Source organism: Cavia porcellus, unplaced genomic scaffold, assembly GCF_034190915.1.
Source record: "Cavia porcellus strain 051 isolate PalLab524CR breed Dunkin Hartley unplaced genomic scaffold, mCavPor4.1 scaffold_9, whole genome shotgun sequence".
Lineage (NCBI taxonomy): Eukaryota > Metazoa > Chordata > Mammalia > Rodentia > Caviidae > Cavia > Cavia porcellus.
The window spans coordinates 35,043,655-35,065,772 of NW_026947492.1; the positions used below are offsets into that span (position 1 = coordinate 35,043,655).

At 35.5% G+C, this 22,118-nt stretch overlaps 1 protein-coding gene across 4 annotated transcripts in view; it reads right to left on the bottom strand.

Annotated features, from left to right (window-relative positions):
- Arhgap42 (Rho GTPase activating protein 42) overlaps positions 1-22,118 on the bottom strand; it is a 239,955-nt gene that overhangs the window by 7,953 nt on the left and 209,884 nt on the right. For all 4 annotated transcript variants that reach the window (XM_063256192.1, XM_063256193.1, XM_003472736.5 and 1 more), the window contains 10 exons: positions 18,357-18,419; positions 17,334-17,408; positions 16,461-16,545; positions 15,837-15,895; positions 13,317-13,422; positions 9,376-9,535; positions 8,086-8,230; positions 6,448-6,828; positions 5,915-6,071; positions 3,760-3,822 (listed from right to left, as the gene is read on the bottom strand). In XM_063256192.1, coding sequence (XP_063112262.1) covers positions 3,760-3,822; positions 5,915-6,071; positions 6,448-6,828; positions 8,086-8,230; positions 9,376-9,535; positions 13,317-13,422; positions 15,837-15,895; positions 16,461-16,545; positions 17,334-17,408; positions 18,357-18,419 — 1,294 coding nt within the window. The remainder of the gene's footprint in view (positions 1-3,759; positions 3,823-5,914; positions 6,072-6,447; positions 6,829-8,085; positions 8,231-9,375; positions 9,536-13,316; positions 13,423-15,836; positions 15,896-16,460; positions 16,546-17,333; positions 17,409-18,356; positions 18,420-22,118) is intronic.

The following is a 22,118-nucleotide window of genomic DNA, read 5'->3' on the forward strand; positions in this document are numbered from 1 at the left end:
TGTACCTGCTAAGGTCTCAGTACTATACCTACAAAGAAGATCGGCAATCTCTGTCATCTCCTCCAAAGCTATAGAATCCCTCAGAATTTCACTGCCCTATTAGAATTAGATCTTGGGTCTTGACAATTCCAGAATGAAGCTTGTTCATTTAAACTGGGTTTCCAAAAGACATCTGAAGGTGAGAAAGCTTTTTATAAAGCAGAGGTCTGTTTATGTCCCCTGAGGTGAGTCTTGTGCTGTCAAAGAGCTCACAAGGGGCTCAGGTTTGGGAACCACCAGCAGCCTGGACTGCACAGCCTCACAATGGAGCACACATAGTGACAGACATTGGTGAGTGCAGACCCCAAGCAAGAGCAGCACTCTATTAAAAAAAAAGAAAAAGAAATCAGCTGTGTGTGTGCGCATGCACAAGCATGCATGAGTCATTGTGTTGCATATGTGTATGAGTGTGTTAACTGCAGATTGGTGAGGGGTTCTTTTAAGGTAGAAAAAAAAGAAAAAAAAAAAGAAATCAGCTGTGTGTGTGTGCGCGCGCATGCACAAGCATGTGTGAGTCATTGTGTTGCATATGTGCATGAGTGTGTTAATTGCAGATTGGTGAGGGGTTCTTTTAAGGTAGAGGAAAAGTATACTACCAAGTTTTGAAAACTTCTAAGAATCAGACTATGGTAACCTTAAACATTAGTTTTTCCTATAAACTAGCCAAGTATAACCACTTGATAAGGATATAACTGAGATTCTGAGAGCCACTACTTTAATAATATATAACTATGGTTTAAAAAAAATCAAGTTTTCTTACAGCAACTATGTCCTATTTCTTTAAGTCATTTAGAAGCAACTTATTAAATCTATAGGAAAATAATTCCAAAGCTACAGAAGTAATTATGCATGAATGGAACCGTTCCCCTTTTAGTATTTTACACCCTGGTGAGGGTGGGAAGAAGAAAATAGAATAATTATACCACTGAAGAATATTAAATGTATTAGAAACACAAAAAATAAAATACTGTCATCACTTTTTAGTTATTTGTGCATGTGACTAGACAGAATTTCCTTCCACTGAACTCTACCTACAGGTGTTAACTCAGAAGAAAGTTTTGATTATTTAATGCAGACTGTGACAGTATAGTTTCCTCTCAGGTGCTAATGCTTCCTCTTTTACTGTCTTGTGTATTGAAGAGGATGTGAAAATAACAAAGGCGTCTATTGTATCTCTCTTCAAAAGACTCCAACAGCCCTTTGAAAAGGATCTTGAAAAACCTGTTTCTCACTGCAGAGCAGAACAAGCTAATGACATTCACAGTCCTAAAAGCAATTTCTTGCTTCATCACTGGAGAAAACAATCTGCTCATAGCTTCCTTCCTAATTCTAAATGCCTTATAACCTTGATGGGTAAATTTACAAATGCATGATAAGGTAACTGTGTACAATTTACCAATCTCATCTTAAACATAAGGGAAATAAAAAGTCGACAAACTCAAAACGATGCTTCCTAGGGCTGCTTATCAATCAATCTCTCTCTCACACACACACACTCCCTCTCTCCGAGTATTATTTAGTTTCACTTCTTAGAGAATAGTAATGCACACTGATAGATACCTAAGCAATACTCCATACAAAATAAATCATAATGATCTAAGTGTTCACCAGCAGAGGACTTAATAAATTAGAATACACCATTCAATTAGATATTACAGAGAAACTACAAATAATACTATGAAAGTCATGAAACAATGTTAATACGAAAGGCAAAACTTGTACATATTTGTTCTTGGCAAACTGTACAGTGCACGTGCTTAAAATTAGCCACATGTTCTTTCTGTAAGTCTTTTTTTTTTTTTTTTTTCAACAAACATATCTTCGTCTGGCTTACACATCTGGGTGAGCGTTGAAAGTCTCAATGCTAAAAAACTATGCCAGAGTACAGAGTTAAAGCCTCTTATATCTAACATAGGCAAATGGCATCTCTGTTGAAAATGAAGTGAAAAAGTGGGCAACAAATTATTTTTAGCTTAAAGACATGCATTTTATAAATTTACGGAGCCACTAATCTGTATGTGGTGCTATGGCAGGAACAACCCAGCACCCCACACCTTCATAGCTCCTTTTCTGCATGTTTCCCACCAAGCAGTTCTCAAAAGTATGGTCAGGGGAACCTGAGACACAAGAGGGGCAGGTGGGAGCCTAATATATCATTGTTCTGACAATAATGGAAAGCATGTGAGGATTTATTTATTTTGGATTGTGTTAGATATTGAAAATGTAAAACAATGTAACTTTTAATTTTGAAAATACCTTTTGAAAATTATGGTGACTATTATCATTGAACACTCTAAAAGGTTCCTAAAAGGTTCACCATCACTGCTCCCGAGCTTCCTAATAAAGGAAGAGTATAGTAGTATTCCTCCACATAGTACAGGAATTGACCACACAGTGGTGACAGTATAGCAAGCAAGATTAATACCCTTACACTAAGGCCTAAAATCAACCATAATCTGCTCTGATATGTCATTTCATCTTGCCTTGATAAAGAAAAAGGTGAAATGCTGTGGATGGAGATAAGGAAGGTGTATGAATGTACTTTATGACTGACTATAGAAATGTAACGTAATCACCACTGTCCTAGTGATACCACAATTACTGTACTCTGTGGAGTTCAAACCAAACCAAACCAAACCAGAATAACCACTGACAACAACAAACTAAAACTTAAAGGGCCTCATCGGGTTTGACTAAGCTAAAAAGAGTCTGAAGGTCACTGTTATCCTTAATAACTAGCACATGTCCAGTGTTACTGGATAAATGCCGACTAGGAAAGTCTACATATTTTTATAAGGTTGATAATATGTAGCAATAACTAAATTATTTGTGACTCCTCTATTTCTTAGATTTAATTATCCAGACATAGGAAACGAGTGCAGCCATGGGAAAAATCAAGGTTTGTGTCTCCAAGTTCGCTCACATGCTCTTTCAACAAGCACCGATTGAGGACCTCCTCTAAAAGAGAATCTTAGGAAAGTCCTACTTAATGAAATCCCATTATTAAAACTAAAAACAAATGCCCACGATAGATTACAAGAATCAATTAGAAAAAAGCAAGAATTTAAGAAGGAAGGACTCTAACAGCAATAAAATATAGCAACTCATATACTTTTAATGATGAATGTAAAGTCTAGAAATAGTCTAGTAAAGTTCTGTGCTCATATAACAGCTGTAGCATACCTCAGAGGTCTACAATAACCACATTTTTCAATAGAAGTCCAGGAAGATTCTTTCAGAGAAACTTAATGTAACTTTAAGAAGCCATGAATATTCTTTTGAAATTGTCCCCACAATGACTGCCATTAAAGATGTGCAAAGAGTTACGGCAACTTCTGTCTTTCAGGAAATCAGTTTAGAAGAGTCCTTTTGCAAAAGATTTTAGCAATGAAGTCATCACTATAATAATCTAAGATGCTAAATGCTGTTACAGACATGATCTCCACATAAAAGGCCATGCACCTGACCACCTGCAAAGCTGAGGGCAGAAATATTCTGTTATGAGCTGGGCACGGTAGTGCAATCCCAACAGAATTGCTGAGGCACAGATCCCCAGGAGTTCTAGTCCAGCTTTGGCTCCATAGTGGGTTCAAGGCCAGCCTGAACTGCCACAGCAAGACACTGCCTCCAAACAAACAAACACTCTGTCATGTCAGCACAAGACACTGTCACTGATGTTACATATATTTTTTAGTGCTTCTACAGTTTTTGAGGACTTACCGCCCAGAAGATACTGGCTTAACAGAACCAACGTTTTCAAATAGTTGGGCCTTGGCTGCCACTCTGAAACATAATTTTAAAATAAATGTTTCGTGAAGTCAATCATTGTGCTCTATGTGCAATTCAAGATTATCACTTGAACAAAACAAAGAGATTAAAGAGCCACACCAAACTGGGAGCCAAATTTTAATTGTTTCAAGCTTTAATGTGAAGCAGTTTTTAGCTCTAGCCTCTAGCTCAATGATTCTCAGACTGTAATCAACTTGCAGCTACCTCTTGCAGGGTTCACAACTATCCTCATCCTTTTTACTTCAGAAAACTAAGGGAACACCAAGAACATTTTCTACCCACTCTGCTCCCAGCAGGCAGCATGTTATCGACTCCTGTGGATCCGTAAGGGAAGAGTCAAAGAAGAAAATCAACAGGACAAAAGCAGAACTGCTGTTCATTCCCAGGACTAAAAAATCCCTCCTACCGGCATGATCTCATGTAGTTTTTAAATATAAACATATTTCCTGTAACACGAATGGTATAAACCCTAAAAGTGGATCCAGTAACTTCTGGATTCACCCTTTTTTTCAAATCATGAAGGATTTGAAGGCTCTCAGATATAAAATGAAAACCACAAATAAGAGGAACCCTTAGTTATTAGACATATTTTTGTTTACTAGAAGACAAATCAAATTCCTTAAATGCTGTTCTATTTAAACTCTACTTTAAAATAATCAGCTCACGCTGGGCATATAGCTCAGAAGTACAAACGGGTGCCTGGCAAGCATAAGGTCCTGAGTTTGATCTCCAGTTTAAAAGAAAAAAAGCAAAATAATCTGTTATCCTTTAATTCACAAACTCTTCTCACTGGGCCTAGCATTTGATAATCCTGAGGATCATTTTACACCTAACATAAAACTCATTCTCTGATTTTAATTTCTACTTTAAGTGTCAGTACAATCACAAGACAAAAGCTCTTGTCTTTCCTCTGTAAAGAATGGAGTTTATATTGTCATACCTTTCCTAACACATTGACTTATAATTTAATTTCTTGTAATGGTTAAAACTATTCTCTCTGTGGAGTAGACAGATGGATGAACAGATCTGTCTGTGCCACCATAACTGGTTTTCTGATTTAGAGAGTTAATGGATGTTGAACTCTGTAACTAAAAGGGCTTTGTTAAGAAAAGGCTGGATAAATGAATATAAGACTTTGTTCTTATAGAAACAGGCTTAGTAAAACATTATGTCTAACTTTTCACAAATCGTAAAAATGTCAGAAACACTATCATGTTAAAAATGGGTATGACATACCAAATTAAAGTTACAGAACCCTGCATTGGAATTCCAACACCGCCACTTACTTAAGAGTATGTAGACTAAATCGTTAACCTTTCTTAAGATCATTTTCTATCGTTTCTTGAAGGGGGTTTAAATGATCCATTTCAGAAGGATACTGTGGACCTTTAAAGGGATAATATTTTTAAAGACACCCAATTATAACTCACATAGCACTAGGACATGTTTGGCAACTGACAGGAACACAGCATGAAAGGGAGAAACATCTTTCCTTTTTGTTTTTGTCTGACTTGTTTATCCTGGTTCCCATTTATTTCTCTTCATCCCTTTCTGATCACGGCTATGTACCCAGGACCTATCAGCCTTTACATTTCCAGTAATTTCTTTTGATTAGAAGTACTTTTCCCTCGTTGCTTTTCATGTTCTTTGCACTATTTAAATCACAGAGTACCAAGGGAGGGGAGAAACAGGATGGAGAAGAAAAAAAAAAAAACTCTCCTGAGCCAAAGAGCAGCTGTATTGGTGACCCTGAGTGAGGAACTGAGAGATGACTAGCTGCTGTAGGAAAGTTTCTAGTTCCAAAGCCGGTGACTATTATATTATGTATCTATTCTCTTGATATTCAAGCCACAGCTCTGTTCTTGGGAAAGTGCTTGAAGTGCTGCTTGATGAGACTGTTTATATATCCTAAGCTTACAGTAACTTTCACATCTTTCTGAGAAGAGGAAAGAGTCCCACAGGAGTTGATTTTACCCACTCAGTGGATGAAACATTTAAGTATGGAATTCCCAATGTGCTTCTGAACAGACTCAACTCCTATGCATCCCCAAAAGACAACAACAAACACAAACTCCTTTTCACTTACACTGAGCCGGGTCGCTGATAGCCATTGCTTGACGCAGTGTCCAGCCTTAACCTCCTACACATTTTTGGAGGAAGTTCTGGGTTTGGTGTGGCTTTGGATGTCTCCTTGGATCCTACAGAAGTTAAGCTTTGAATAGATCCACTGTAGCTCTTGTTTCCTAAAAAACAAGTCCCGAAAAATATGCAAGGTGCTATTAGACAAAATAATAGTAATAACCCAGAACATGAACATTAAAAAAGCAGCATTTTTTTCTGAGACTAAATGGGAAAGGACAGAATGTTTTTTTGGGCACAATGGACCATCACTCAGGGAGATAAAAAATCTACAGTAATTACAAAATATCACCTTACAGAGATAGGAAGATTTATGAAAATGTCACGGTGTATGAAAGTTTTAACATCCAAGCTTGGAAACATGGTGCATAAGCATCCTTAAGTTTTTCCTATTAACTTTATCCTCACCTAATCACGCTGAAAAATTCTGCAAATGACATTAAGACAATGACATCCTCTACAAGTTCCATTCTGGTTTACCTTCAGAAGCAGAGATGGACTTGAGGGAGGAAGCAGACGTTCTTTTCAATCCTGAAAGCCCGTAAGGTCCCTTCTTGACTAGGTCTATAGGAGGGGAAACATCCCCTGGGCTGGTGACTGAGGCAACACTTTGGCAATCGGACTCTGCATCTGTTTTGGCTGCATCTTCTCGAGAACTTGATTCAGGACTAGTTGTCCAGAGACCAAGGCTCTTCTGCCCATTGGAGGACGACGGGGTAGCAATCCAAGGAATTCCTCCAGATTTCTCCCTGGGCTGGCAGGAAGCTGACTTTGTAGTGCTATTTTGTTCAGAAGAGTGAGAGGACAGTGACTCAATACTACCCATGGGCGTGCTGTCTGGGCTGCTGCTATAGGAGTCACCTGGGGAGGCGCAGCAGGCAGAAGGAGGGAGACAAAAGCATCAGTAGCTATCTTTTGGCAACAACATCCCACGCGCCTTTTTCTTTTCAGCTCACTGTGAGCTCCCTGGCCACTTGAGGGCACAGATAGAGTTATGGTGGGCCTTTGTTGGTTGTGGGTTGTGGAGAGCTGTCCTCAGTACTGATGAAAGGTTTCAAACATGCAGTTACACTTACTATTCCAGCAGTGTTACAGGTTCCTATAAACTAACTTCCCCATGTAACAATTTTACTCCTTTAAGTATTAGTGGGCTAACTTGAGTGCAGATAAAAATTGTCTTCTGAAACAAGAATCAGAAAAGAAATAAGCTTCCTTCATGATGTTATAAGAAATCAGTGGAAGAGGGTATATTAAGACCTATTTCTACCTTCTTTTACTTTTCTGATCATAAGTGATTTTGAGTTACAGTGTACTTAAGTCCTCCTTCGTTCAAAGGCACCATCAGATGTTAACAACAAATTATAAGCAGGTTACAGTTTCTAAAGAAAGAAGTTTTTCTTTTTTCTGCTAAGAATATAGCAATGGAAGAAACTGGCTATTTCATTAGGTTTATTTTTTACTGTTCCCAAAAGAAAAAATGTAAAGGAAACAATCATAGAAACCACAATAAAACATTCAGATACAACTAAATTAAACATCACTAGGTAGTTTTAAACTAAATATTTGTGTTAAAGAATTAAGTGTATAAAGTGAGAATGACCACAGTTTAATGTGTGCTGTGGAATCAGGTGATACCAGGCTGGAGCTTGGCTAAGGATAAATAAAGATAATATGTGCTGTTGGTTTTCTTTTTCATTTCTTTTTTCTCTTTCAGCCACTTTGATACCAATGAGCTTTAAGAAAACAATGTGAAAGAAAGAAAACAGATGAAAATAAGAAAGAAAGAAAATAAATTATTTCAGTCTGATTTGTCCCTTGATTTCTCATTTACCATTTTGACAACAGGACAAAACCTGCTACCAAATAGCACCCAATGTACTTAATCACAGCTGCAGAAGGCACAGAACTGAGTAACAGTTTTTCTGTGTGGCAATAATGAATTTGCTTATCCAGGAACCTCACAACTGTACTGACACAGACTGTATACATTTTAGAGGAAAGGTGTTGGGGAGACAGCATCAGTGTGGTCATTTTCCATTTCTACCTAATTACTAATGAGCGAGGTCAGAGTGAACCGAAGAATGAAGAAAGCATCTCCCTCAGATCAGGCACACTTACTATCGGGCTCCGCCAGGCATGGAGTGTACCGCCCTCTGGGTTTCCGGGAGCCTGTGGAGAGGCAGATGGCTCGGGTCCTACGGGATCCAGATCGAGACTGGGGTTGAGGAAGGGGAATGTTTGGGTCTGGTGCAGTATGAAAGATCTACATTGAAGAAAAATGGACCAAAGTCAGTAAAAGGGTGAAACTGTCATGTGTATCATAAAATACGATTTCAGAGTCCCTTAATAATTTCAGAATTCAGAATTACAAAACATAAATGTCCTACAGCCACTGTAACTTTCTTTTTTCATTTACTGGGTGATGTTTCATTGTTAGCGTTTCTTTCTTTATTTTCTCACATCCCCATCATTGAAATTCAGAAGCTCTTCCAGTAACTTCAGGTTATCTTTCACATAAGCACAAATGTCTTTGCCAAGACACACTGATTCTTTTACTGCAATATTCTCATTCTCCCTTTAGCATGGGAGAACCTAAGTGTACCCGTATCATTTCTCTAGCAACATAGCTCTGTGTTTCCAGAAAGGTACTGTCAATAGTGTGGGCTCTGAGCTGTCAAGAAATGTGACCAGCTAAAGGCAGAGGAATAAGGGCAGCCACTGGATGCACTTGCGAGAAGGTGTGGGTTGGTTGTGAGGGAACTCGTAACCTGTGTCACTAAGGATATCTTCAGTGGCACAAGGAAGGGACTTTGGGGAAGGCAGAGCAATGATCATTCTCTCACGAAGAGCAGATCACACATAAGTGGAATTTTGCATAGTTAGGCCCTCGATGGCAGACTTTGTTTATAACTCAAATAATGTGAATTTCAGTCCTATGTCCAGTTATTGCAAGGTCTCACTCTTTCAAGGAAAACCTCTTTAGGGGTTACAGAGAGAAAGAAAACTTCAAGATTTTGATCTCTTACTGGTTTTCAGCAGAAATATCATCTTTACTATATAAACCAAGACTAATTCCAAAGGAATACAGAGAGAAAGTTAAAAAACTTTTACCACAAAGGGATTGTACAGTACTTTTGGAATGAGTAATAACTGCACAAATGCTAAAGAAAATAAATGATATGGAAAGTACATGATATAAAAGGAAAAGCTACTAAAGAATTTTGAGAAGCACTTATCTAAATTACAACAAAAGGATATCAGAGTCTCCAGGAAGAAGTAATTTTTATAAAACTGACACATTTTATAGGAATCTGATATGACAATGTAAGGCTGACAATACAAATGCAAAACACCTTCTTAAATGGCAACGTAGAGAATGTGATGTCTGCACATGAAAATTCAGCCTACCTTTTCATAATGCTCTATCAGAATTTCAACTACTATATTCTGAAATTTAATATTCATCATTGCAGCTACGGTTTCTTCCTGTGCTCGCATCAGAGTTGGGCCAAATATGACACCAAGATTTGAGACAGTCATGAGATTTTGTTGGCTGTGCAGTGATACTCTGCCAATAAAGAACAAAAGATAAATGATTAATAAGTACAAAACATGCTTTTCTATCAAACTTGTGGCACAAAAATATAAAATATGTTTGCCTTTATAGGCTAGTTTTCTCAATCAGTTTTGGTTACTCCTGTTGTAATAGCTCAAAAGATGTAACATGTTCTTAAAAATATGTGTATTAAATATATATTAGAGGATAACAAGAGGCACTATGGTAGCCATTGTTAATGTTGTATTTTAAGTCATGTACCATGTTCATTCTTTTTATTGACTCTATTCTGTTTTGTTCATTTGGTTTTATTCTCTTAAAATAAAATTTAAAAAAATATATAATACTATTAATATATATATTAATATATATTAAATTGCTATAAAATAAACTCAGCATATTGAGCTATGGAACACTAGTACTTTGACCTAACTGGATTTTGTCACTCCTTATTTATCCTCCTACTAGCCCCAATTCCATCCTAGGTTCCAACAAAAGCAATGAAAAAGGTTTAAGGAGACAGAAATGTTAATTATGCTGATTTTTTAAATACACATGTACTGAATTAATACACTATATCATAAATATACAAGTATCATGTGTTAAGTAAAATTTTTAAGAAGTTGTTAAAAAGTTAACATGTGCCCAAATATAACAAATAAGGGCAAAGCTTAATCTACTGAGGAAAAGTCTGTAATTGTTTGGTATTTTCTGTGGTATAATTTTTTTAGAACGCATGGTTAAGGGAATGTAGTGGTCATTATATTGGCTTCAGGCATATTATTGGGAACCTATGTGCAAGAATCTTCATATATATTATTGCAGTTAACTACCATAGTAAGTCAGTTATGTCTACTATACAGGAAAAAAATAGCATAGATACTGTAAAGTGAAATGTACTGTGGTCATGTAAACTAGGAAGACAGGTGCTATTTCAATTCAGGTCTCTTGACTGAAGTCACGGTTTCCTTGAAATCCTAAAATATATCATGGGCCAGTATGTGGACTTGTTCCCTCTTCTTTTCTATTTATTTCCATTTAAAACATCCCTATATGTCTCCCTGGTACTTGGCAGTATACTAGGCAAACAGTAAGATAAGCAGATGCGGTAGCATCATTGTTGGCTTAAAGATGAAATGAAAATCCTCTGAAGTGTCACTGACTACAGTAAAATATACCAAGAAACTATGAAGATTGACTTTGATTGCTTCACTAATTTAATCTAGAAATTGGTTATATTCTTAAAACAAACTCTTACTTATTTAACTAATCTGCTGTTAAAAACAAATTTCCTATATTATTGCTGCTGGGGTATCGGGATGTAAAGTTTTAGGAAAAAATACAACACAAGATTAAGTTTATGTCTGACCAAGTATGCAACACTACCTGCATTCCACAATCAGAAGCAAGATTTTATGAAAACACCAGGTTTTTGGAATATCCATGCCACTGACATAAGAGAGGAAGAAGAAATACTAATTTTTATCCTCTTGGTCTAGAAAGCACGAGCTGAGAAGGTGTTAAAGTAAGAAGAGTTCCAGTCCATTTTCTTTTTATATAATTGAATATTACGTATTAAATGTTTAACATGTACTAGACACTTTGCCTGTGAAAGCTGCATGTAAAACCAGTGAGCCTTTGTGGATTCAAAGTTTGGATTCATTTCTTAGATGCCAGGCAAGCTCAGTCAAGTTATTCAGTATATGTAGGATTTAGTTTTCTTATCTGTGCATTACACATACCAATACTCACTGGATTGCTGAGAGAATAAAATGAAGCAACAAACTAAAATAACTGAAATTATCATTGCAAAATAACATTCTCTCTCTAAAATTAAATTGATTTTAGGCATGCTTGCTAAAATGTTCCAGTTCCTGTAATACAAATAAAATTCAATGTATAAAGCTCAGGAATAAATTTGGAATCTTTTTTCAGTACCAGGGATCGAACTTCACGACCTTGCACCTGCTAGGCAGGTGCTTATGCCACTGAGCTAAATCCCCACCCAAATTTGGAAATCTTAAAAAGTTGGTAAATGTTGGGCCAGGGGTTTAGCTCAGCAGTTCAAGTGCTTGCTTGGTAAATGCAAGGCCATGAGCTTGATCGCCAGTACCAAAAACACAACACAACGCAACACAAACACACAAAATGACAACAACAACAACAACAACAACAACAATAACTTAGTGTTTTGGAAACAAGTTGATTACAATGCACACATGCTATAATATTTTGATGGGTTCGTGCCAATTTTCTCTTCACTGAATTTCTCTTCTTCTGAGCTAACCCATGTCTCTGTATGGCTAAACATATCACTTTTAGATATATAATTGGCATAAAATAACAAGGAGGTGGATAAAAGCAAAGCTATACTGCAGGAAGAAATAATACCAGATGGTAACTCAAATCCACAGTAACAAATGAAAATGACAGAAACTCTTCTGTTTTCCCCTAGCTTCTTTATGTAGTACAAAGTAATACAGTAACAATGTATTTATTGTTGGGTATGGTAACATATATAAATGTAAAGTGCATAAATAATAGCATAAAAAGAAAAAAAGGAAATAGAACTATATAAGCATATGTTTGTATGTCTCACTGGAATTAGGTTAATATAAATAGATTTTTATAAAATATATATTGTAAGCCTGAGAAGAACAATTAAGAAAAGAAAGTAGTAGAGGTGGAGTGGAATAATGAACACTTGCAACATGTAGAAAACAAAACAGAATTAACAGCATAACACGTGCACAGGTTAAACATAAAGAAAATCAGATTATTAGGCTGGATTTTAAACATGGGGTAAATAATTGAGATTAAAAAATACAAATAGGTTGAGAGTAAAAGAATGAAAGATACATTATACGAACAGCAACTACAAGAACGCATGAGCAGCTATACTAATATCGCACAGAATAGATTTTAAATCTATTTTTAAATTTAAATCAATTTTATTGGACAGAAAGATAAAAGAGAATAATAAAGGGTCAAACCAACATGAATTGATATCAATTATAAACATCTTTGCACCTAACAAGAAAGTACCCAAATAACAAAGCAAAATTATGTGTTTCTGAAAAGGTTTTACAAACACAGAACCAAGAATTTTGTTTAATTTTACATCTGGACTGAGCAAAAGATCTTCAATCACCTAAATATTGTGGAATTTAAAACATCGTAAGCAGAATGGTAAGTTTAACATCATTAGAAAATATCCATTTATAAAAATGTACAGTTTTTATTTTTTTTTTGAAAAGTTTTTATTGAGGAGAAAACTAAGTTTTATTTGGCATTCAAAAGAAATTCCACAACATTTTTTTTCATCGGTACCGGGGATCGAACTCATGACCACGCATTTGCAAGGCTTATGTCGCTGAGCTAAATCCCCAGCCCCAACATTTTTTAAAAAAAAATTAGAATGTTAGCTTGACCTGGGAGAATTTGGTGACTTTAGTAGTATATTACACAAATCTTCATACTCACTGCTTATGACACACCTAAAAGAACTGAGGAAAAATTCCAGTCCCACATATTCTTAAGTTGATAAGTGTTTCATTTTTAGTTTAACAGTTGCAAATGATATACTTATTTGCATTTTGAAAACCTATATAGTACACATGACATATGTAGATATACTCTAAAGATAAATTAGCACATCATTTTTAAAGCTCTTGCAATAGATTGGTTACAATAGTAATGGTATAGCTCCAGCATATACTTTAAAAAGATATGAACAAGTTTTAACAACAGTTAAATATATAGTTAAATGAATAATATAAGTTAAAAGAATTACTTGACCAGGTGCTTTATTAAGATGTCCAGCATTTCTCGGTTTTTCTCAGGCAATTTGTGCACCAATGCATGTACAGCCTCCACCCTGTAGTTCTGGTCATCTGATTCTATTATGTAAAAAAAGATGCAAATGCTCAAGTTTTAACTGCATTCCAATGAGGATGTAAATATTAATACATATAAACATCTTAACCACTCCTACTTTACATGCTTTACGAGTACTACTTCATGTAGCATGATTATCATCAATCCCTAAGACTTAGAGAGGTTAAATAACTTGTTCATACACATGAAATTAGAGAGCAGAAAGTCAAACAATCAGTTCTATGGATTCTACACATGTGCTCTTAATCACTTAATTATATACTTTCATACAACATTAACTTATTACCTGTTTGGGTTTTGAAACCAAAGACACAATAGAACTAATAGAAATGAGAACTTCAGCAACTGGTGCAGTCTCTCCAATTAAATACAGTATTACTCACATTATCAAGTAATATTCACGTTATCATACAGAAACCTCCTAGAGATCCAGCACATGCAGCCGGAGTCAGAATTCCCCTCTTTAATTTACAGCTGAATAGTGTGGCTTTTCTGAGGTATACAAAGGCCCAGTAAATTGTAAATCCATACAGACAATGGTAAATCTGAATTGGGAGACCTCATCTAAGCAAGTCCAGTCCTGCCAGGCAAAAGCTAAGGCACTGACATATATGCTAGAAAGACATCTAACACTTCACAAGAAATCTTAACATTCTCTTATTGTGGTTGCCCACTTTGCCAAGCCCTTTCTCCAGAAACAGCCGTAACTCACAGATCTATACCATGCGGCCACTTTCTCTCCCTGTCCAGTTGTTTGGACATAAAGTGATGAAAGACCTAGTTCAGGGTAAATAAAGTTTCCCACAAGTTGGAATGGAAACACCAAAATTCTCCCTTATCTGCTCAATAAGTAGAAAGGCAGATCATGTAACACCAGAGTGGGGAGACCAAATGTACCTCAAGAAACTGACTAAAAAAGGGGAAATGAGAATGAGAAAAAAATATAACGAAGAACAGAGATCCTTCAGAAAAGCTCAAGGTGGTCTGGCCCCTTCTCTGCACAGGGATTCTGTAAGACACTTCTTGGGCTTGCAGTACCTTGCCTTTTTTTTTTTTTTTACTGATGATTTCAAACAACTTACTTTTTATTAAATAACCTAATTTAGGTTTTAATAAACAAAACCATTCTTAAATAAAAGGTAAATTCTCAAATATAAGAACATGTTTTAAATATCATGGTACCAAAGAATAATGTAGGTCTGTGATCACCATTTGTTATAGAAACAAGCACAGAAAGAAATCTATACCAAAAGCTTGTATCAAAACAACCAGTTCATTTTAGTCAATTTTAATCCAGGTGGCTCAAATGCCACTTACAAAGCAAAATCTTGGCATAAAAAGTTTTGGATTAAGATTGAGAAAACAAAATCAAAGAAACAAACAAACCAAACAACGAGCATGTAGCCCTGGTTTGCCAAAAATTTACCAGTGTCCTTAAATGCGTTCCTTATCTATTCTGGGTTCTGATTTCTTAGTCAAATAATCTGAAAGGTTGGATTATATATTTTCTGAGGTCCTGTTCACCTTACCATGATAGGATTCTATGAAGAGAATGTAGAAAGGAGAGTTTTTAGTGGCTGCTAACATAATAATATAAGTGTTTAACATACCACGTGGTTGGCCATGAACACTGAGTTGAAAACCAAGATCACTCAACTTTATGAGACACTTTAATCATCAGACATTTCCTGTGACATTACAATGTGTGGAAATAAAACTAATGCAACTGATTTTTTTCTTAAACTGTGAAAAATACTCTTAATTACAGTCAGATCTCATACAGTTTAACAATGAAATGCACCTCCTAATAGTTAACATATAGAGATGTGCTCTCATGGCAAACTGGCACTTGAGTCTCAATGGTTGAAAAACTGCATATTACTAACATGTTTTTTAGTGTTTACCCCTGAATTTTTCAGTTAAATCTACCTATTAAATCATAATTCAGTCACAGACCTATACATACGTGATCACAAGTAAATAAAATATGATGGAAAGCAATTGATGCAAGTATGTGGTCAAAAATATATTACTTACGTTTCTAGCTTAAAGAAGTATGTGAGCACGCACAGAAGTATAACTCTCTTTACATAGTCATAACTTTATTTAATCATAGTTATTCTTATGAAAAGTTGGTATTAATGCCTCGAGCTAAATGAAGTCAGAATTCCTCAGAGTTCTTTCTAATCACACAGGACTGTTATCACAATAAGTGATATAAAGTTATATTAAGTGACAAGATATTCAGCTCAATTTACAATTTATATTGGTTTAAAAACCACAGTATAAACTAGTAAGTATCATATTATATATAAATGGCAATATATAAAAAAGTAAATTAGATTAAAACTTGTATGTCTGTATCTTACACATAAAAACTACATTAGTTACATGCATCGGGTGGGTGTGTACTTACTAACAGCAACAATAAAATCTTTGTGCAACTTGTAAGTCATCAGTGGTTCAGCAAGGCACCTATAACAGAGAAGCAAAGGCAGTGCCCTTTTAGAACAGCATATGCCCCCCGCACACTGTCAGTGCTTAGGAACCCAATTACTTTTGTTAAAAAAAAAAAAAAATCAAACAATAATTATAATAACTAAGTGACTATGCAGTGTAAGGCCCTGCAGAAGCCTCCAAGTAATTCTAAAGTAATTGTAAAATGCAGACTTCCAAGGTGCAAATGGCTCCTAGCACCTGCTGCTACAACTGCATTAGGGAGTGTGAGACCAAACAAAACTAATCTCACAGCTAGAAACAAACAACTAAAACTTTAAAGATACACAAAAACCTAACATATAAGTTTAATGTAAAACAAAAAATACTAATTATTACTCATGAACAATTGCAGACTTCTATGTTATTATTGGAAAAGTAAGTTCCAGAATGCTCAGTGTAAAATTTATAGTCCTGTGCACATCCACCTTACACAAGGCCTGGAATTAAGCAGTCTGTATATGGGCTCTGTGAAATCAAATGGCTACCGCCCATGGAGGCACTGACAGAACACGTCCAGAGACCAGGGTTAAACCCCCCTCACCTGAGGTAGTTTTTCAGCCCACTCGTTATCGTCTTATTGTCCCACAGCTCGATATCAATGTCAATATCAGGAGGGGATTTAGGGGCTAGAAAGAATAAAAACAGATATATAAACTACAATTCAAAATATGCCTTGTGGGCCAGGGATTTAGCTCAGTGGCTCAAGCACTTGCCTGGTAAGCACAAGGTCGTGAGTTTGATCACTGGTACCGAAAAGAAAAAAAAAAAAAAAATTCCCTATGCCATTGTGAAAATGGACACCAACTAAGTAGGTCAAAAGACAGATGCATTCATTTTTTCAGATGCCAATAAAGTAAACTTTAGGACTGTTCCTTGGATGAGTGATAAGTTCATTTTGACAGTGAATCTTTAGGATATCTAATGGAATAATAGTCTCCCAAATCAACTTAACATTATTTGTTAACAGGACAGTGATTAACAGGTACCTGGTATGCTTTTCAGTCTTCTACATGGATTAAAAGATGTTATTATTATCCCTACTTTTATAAATGAGGAAGCTGAGACACAGGAAGGTTAAGCAAATTACTAAAGTTCATAAAACTTTTAATTGGACAAACTGTGATTCCAAATCAGGCAATCATGCATCTTTTTGATCTTTAGTTAACCAAACGACATTTGAACACAGAGGGTGAGTGTACAGTTTTGTGGTAAAGTCCATGCTTGGCATCTGCAAGGACTGGACACTAACCCAGCACTAACCCCCTAACATACCATGCAAAAAACTGAGTGAAAACATTAATGCAAATATTATTTGAAAATACTCAAAGATAAGCAATTACTTACATTTAAAAAAACTTGTAGTTTAAATAACCAATAAAAATACAAAAATTAACTTATTTCATCTAAAACTTACAAAATGTGGTGGTCATGAGCTTCTGAACCTTGGAGTTCACTCCCCCTATTCGGTATAGCCCTAAAATGGTGATGCCTAATGAGAAAGAAAAATCACAAGAAAATGGCTTGAGACAGTTTTCCAAGTACAGAATGTTAAGAACTCAAGCATACTTCTACACAGAATTTGAAAGCTACTTATGCAATTTTACAGTCTAACCTTAGCAAACCTGTCCTGGAAAATACCTATCAGACACATTTCTCAGAGCAGACACTGAATAGTCATTTGAAAGACTCTGAATATCTATCCACAATTTCTGAATATAAAAAGCATCAATAATAGAAAGAGATGATCCATGGTCCTCATCTTCTGCTTCCAAGTCACTGATAAACAGTCCTAAAGAATTTCCATGTTCATTTTGAATGCAAGGAAACAGATTTAGCGAATTTAAGGAACCTACTTGACACCTCTCAAAACTTCTAAATAGCAGCATCGAAACTTGAATACGTTCACAAACTTCAAAGCCCAAAATGTATTTTATTTTAGACAGGATTTAGTGGAAATGAATGTGCCTAACATCTAACTGGGGTAAGCTTCAAGACAGATCATGATTAGAGTAGTAACCAAAATCATGAAAGAAAAAAAAAACAAAAACAGAGTAAAAAGGTGGCTGAAGATAAACTTTTTAAGTCTAAACTCTCAGTGCCTGACAAATTGCAAAGAAAAAGTTATGAAACAGTGTAATTTTTGGTAAACTGAAGTTCAAAGCATAGCTACTGATACATTTATATAATTTATCCATTTATACTATTCTTAAAATTAATCTCATGTCAACCCATGCCAAAAAATACACTGTCTTTCTCTTTAGTCTTTTTAAGATAGGTTTTGCTATGTAGTTCAGGCTGGTGCTAAACTCGTGGTGATCCTCCTGAGTGCTGGGATTACAGGGCATGGGTCACTACACACAGCTACATCTTCATTTTCTACTCTGATAGGTTGGGACACACAACAGTAATAATAGTGTACCTGTTAGGAAACACTCACCTCTTGTTTCCACAGCTTGAATGCATTTTCTCACAAAGTTGAAACCTGCTTCATTTAAGTACACTGAAAATAAAAGAAAATCAAATTAACTGTTGATATGAAATGTAAATTTCCCCTTTAGTTGACTCTGTGCACTGTGCCTTCACTGCATAACAGCACAGTGCTTACTGAGTTTATCAAATATTTTGACTAGAGTCTAACTTTTTAATTTTGGGATTAAGGAGGTCCAAGTTCACAATTACTACAACTATCAACTTATTAACCAGCACAGATTGTTCAAAGAAAATATATTGTATTGATGCCACCATTTCCCTTTTCCAGGTAACAAAAGTCAATGCTAAAAGAATAATCCTTTATGTTATGTGGGAAGTTATATTAAAACCTTTGATTTATTCTTTCCCATGGGATTCTAAAAACAACATTGTAAGGGTCTTAAACTGCTAAAAACTTCACCTTTCTCTGTTCTAAGCTCCAGTTAGACTTTGACACAGGTGCTCCTTGTATGACATTGTTTCACATTCAAATTAATCTAAAACATGTATATTTAGTAAACTAAAAAAAAAACCCTCCCAAATTATACATTATAAAACAGCAAATTATTTTCATTTTTTTCTAGAGTTTCTTTAAATCATCGTTTTTTTAAGGTTGTAGGGCCAGAACCAAATTAGATTACCTATATAAAAAAAAGCACTTAAGAATACAAAGGGATATCTAGAGGAAAAACTTGAAACACTTTTTGTACTATAAGGAAAATTTTCAACACATGTATAATTTTCAATATTTTAAAATAATGATAAATGAAGATAATTCAAATGGATACAAATTTTGAAACTGGTTTCCTCTGAACAACTTTGAACTAAACACAGATCCACAGAGAAAAAGTACATACTAAAACACCTATGATAAAAACCAAGAAAAAGTACTAGCAACAGACTAAAAACTTCAAAACAATCTTAGACATAGGACACTAATAAAGATGAAATCATTAACACAATACAAGAGGCAATAATGCAGAAGGGTATTTATTATGTGTTGTTAGGTAAAATGAGTAACTGACAAGACCATAAGGCCCATATTATTAAAATGTAGGAATCTGAGAACACAATTTTTTCAATTATTCTAAGAAAAACTTTATAAAGATAGATGCAAACTGTTGATAAGAAGATGAAAGTTGAAGACAGAAACTGTCATTTTTATTCAGTAGACTTTGGAATCATTTGATTCTAAATACAGGGTCAGTACTTTAAATTTAACACCAGTACTCTGGAAATAAAAATGTCCAAACTAAATTACGAACGACTATCAATATACAGTAGCTGATGTATTTCTTGGCTTCCAGTGTACTACATCAAGAGAACAGAACTCAATAGGTTCTCCAAGTGACCTCAACGCACGTGAGGAAATAAGTGGTTATAGTGGGAAAGTACTATTAGCCCACACTTAGGAGCTGCACAGGAATGCAGCTCCTTTGACACTAAGAAAGGATCACTCACTTCCAATAATACAAGATGTCAAACATAATACGCATTCAGACATTTAGAAATATTTACTAAGTATAGGAAACAAGTATAGTGGAAAGGTAAACAATCATTTCTTAATTTTTGTTTTGAATAATGAAAACAAAAATTGAGACAAGTGCAATCCTAAGTAAAACTAAAAGACACAACACTTTTTGTATCAATTAGCATTGTAAGTTCCTGCCATTTGTGATGTTTTGTACTGAGGGTCACAATGTTCAGCTTTTCAATAGAAAAGATTTATTAAGATGAAGACAACCATTTTAAAACCATTTTTCAATAACACTAGACTTTGGAAAAATAAAGACACTGTGATATGCAAAACTGGAATTTGTTTCTTCAGTATTCATTTTCAGAAAAACAGGCAATAATCAGGGTACATTTGAAAGGCAGCAATACTCTTGTCTATGTTAATAGACTAATACTAATATTACAGGCTCATCATGTGTAATAAAACCTCACAGCATGTCAGTCTGACTGCAAGGGCATTTTGAGGGTTCTGCTGTCCTGGTGGATCACTTGGATGCTGTTCACAGCTCTCTTTGTATGAGTAAATGTAGTATTACTAACCAGTTCAGAGATGTGGAAAATACGCGTTACCAACAATATCTGGGCTTTTTTGTTGCTTTCAGTCATCCATTGTTTTGTCAGAAAGACAACAGATGTGTGGATCAGAGAAAGGCCCAGCTTTGCCTAGAGCCAGGCAAGCCTGGCGTGAGGTCCCAGCTCTAGTGTGACTGCTGGATGAAGAGCAGTGTGCCTGTTAAAATTTAAGAAATCAGAGAAGTGGCAAAATGTATGTTAAAGAGTCATAGCAAAGTAGAAATAAAAACCACATGAGGCACCAAAGAATGCCCAACCATGGGAAAAAAGCAATAAAAATGCTAGCTGTCTTTCCCCTCTGTTCCTGTCTGTGCTTCATAGTTAAAGAAAACAGAAAAAAATGATAAATAAAACCAGCTATTACTTCTAATCAGATAAGAGACAATACTCTTCCACTCAAAAGCTTTATTAACAAGCATAACTTTAGGGATTTAGCTCAGCAGTCATAAGCGCCTCCCTGGCAAGCACGAGGTTGTGAGTTCGATCCCTGGTGCTGCCTAAAAAAATAAATAAATAAGAGCTTATATATAGGGCTATTTTTGTATTTTAGAAACAAAACAACAACAACAAAAGAGAATAAAAATGATGATACAGTTTTTCAAAACAGCCATTTGCAGACTGCAAGGAGAGAGAAGCAGGCTTCACCAAGAGGTGATCCCTGCCTAGAAATCAGCACCATGCATGGGCCGCTGCCCGAGTTGGGGACAGCCAGACTCAAGCTTCTTTCTGCATGTCAGCACTACTGACAGTTTGCAAAGGGAGAGAACCAGGACTCATCAGATGATCTCCACCTGGAAACCATATCAGTTTCATTGCTTTGTTGGGTTGAGTTTTATTCTCGTTTGTTTTGTTTGATTATGTTAAATCTGATGGCATGAGCAGCTATTTAAATATAGCAAGACAGATTATGGTAGCCATTTTGGATTTACTATTGCTTGTTTTGAAGTCCTTTATTGCATTTATTATTTTGTTTTTACTGTATGTATTCTATTGTATTCTGTTCCATTTTTACTATGTCTGAAGGTATCTGCAGCTATTTTGAAGACAACAAAAGGCACTGGGGTAACTTGTTGATTTTGTAAGCTTTGGAAGTACTGTATCATTATTATGGTTTATTTTGATTGGTTTTATTCTGTTTTATTTTCCTTGGTTTTATAATATTTAAAATAAAAAGAAAAAAGAATTTCAAAATGAAGTAATAGGAAACTAATATTAGTTAATATACTGCATATTGTTATCTTCAAAGTAGTTGTTCAGATTACAAGATTTAGCTATAAAAATGATCAATGAAAGCACAAGCTGTCCTTTTTGATGAACAGATCTGTCTTTCTTTCTTCCTTTCTCTTATCCCAGCTGAGCACTTTCTTTCTCTTATAGGGTTATCTGAAGATTAAATAAGTTAGTATTTACAAGGCTCCAAGAATAGTACTTTGTACACAGTATGGGCTATAGTGCTATCATCAACTATTACCATCATTAATGACTAAGGAGAACAGAAACATCTGCATATGAACGTGTCATATTAATTAGGCATGGCTGAAATCATGAGATGTTGAGGGATGGTCAAAAATATGAGCACTGCTGGCATGGTGGCACACAGCTATAATTCCAGCACCCAGGAGGCAGGGGCAGGAAGATCACT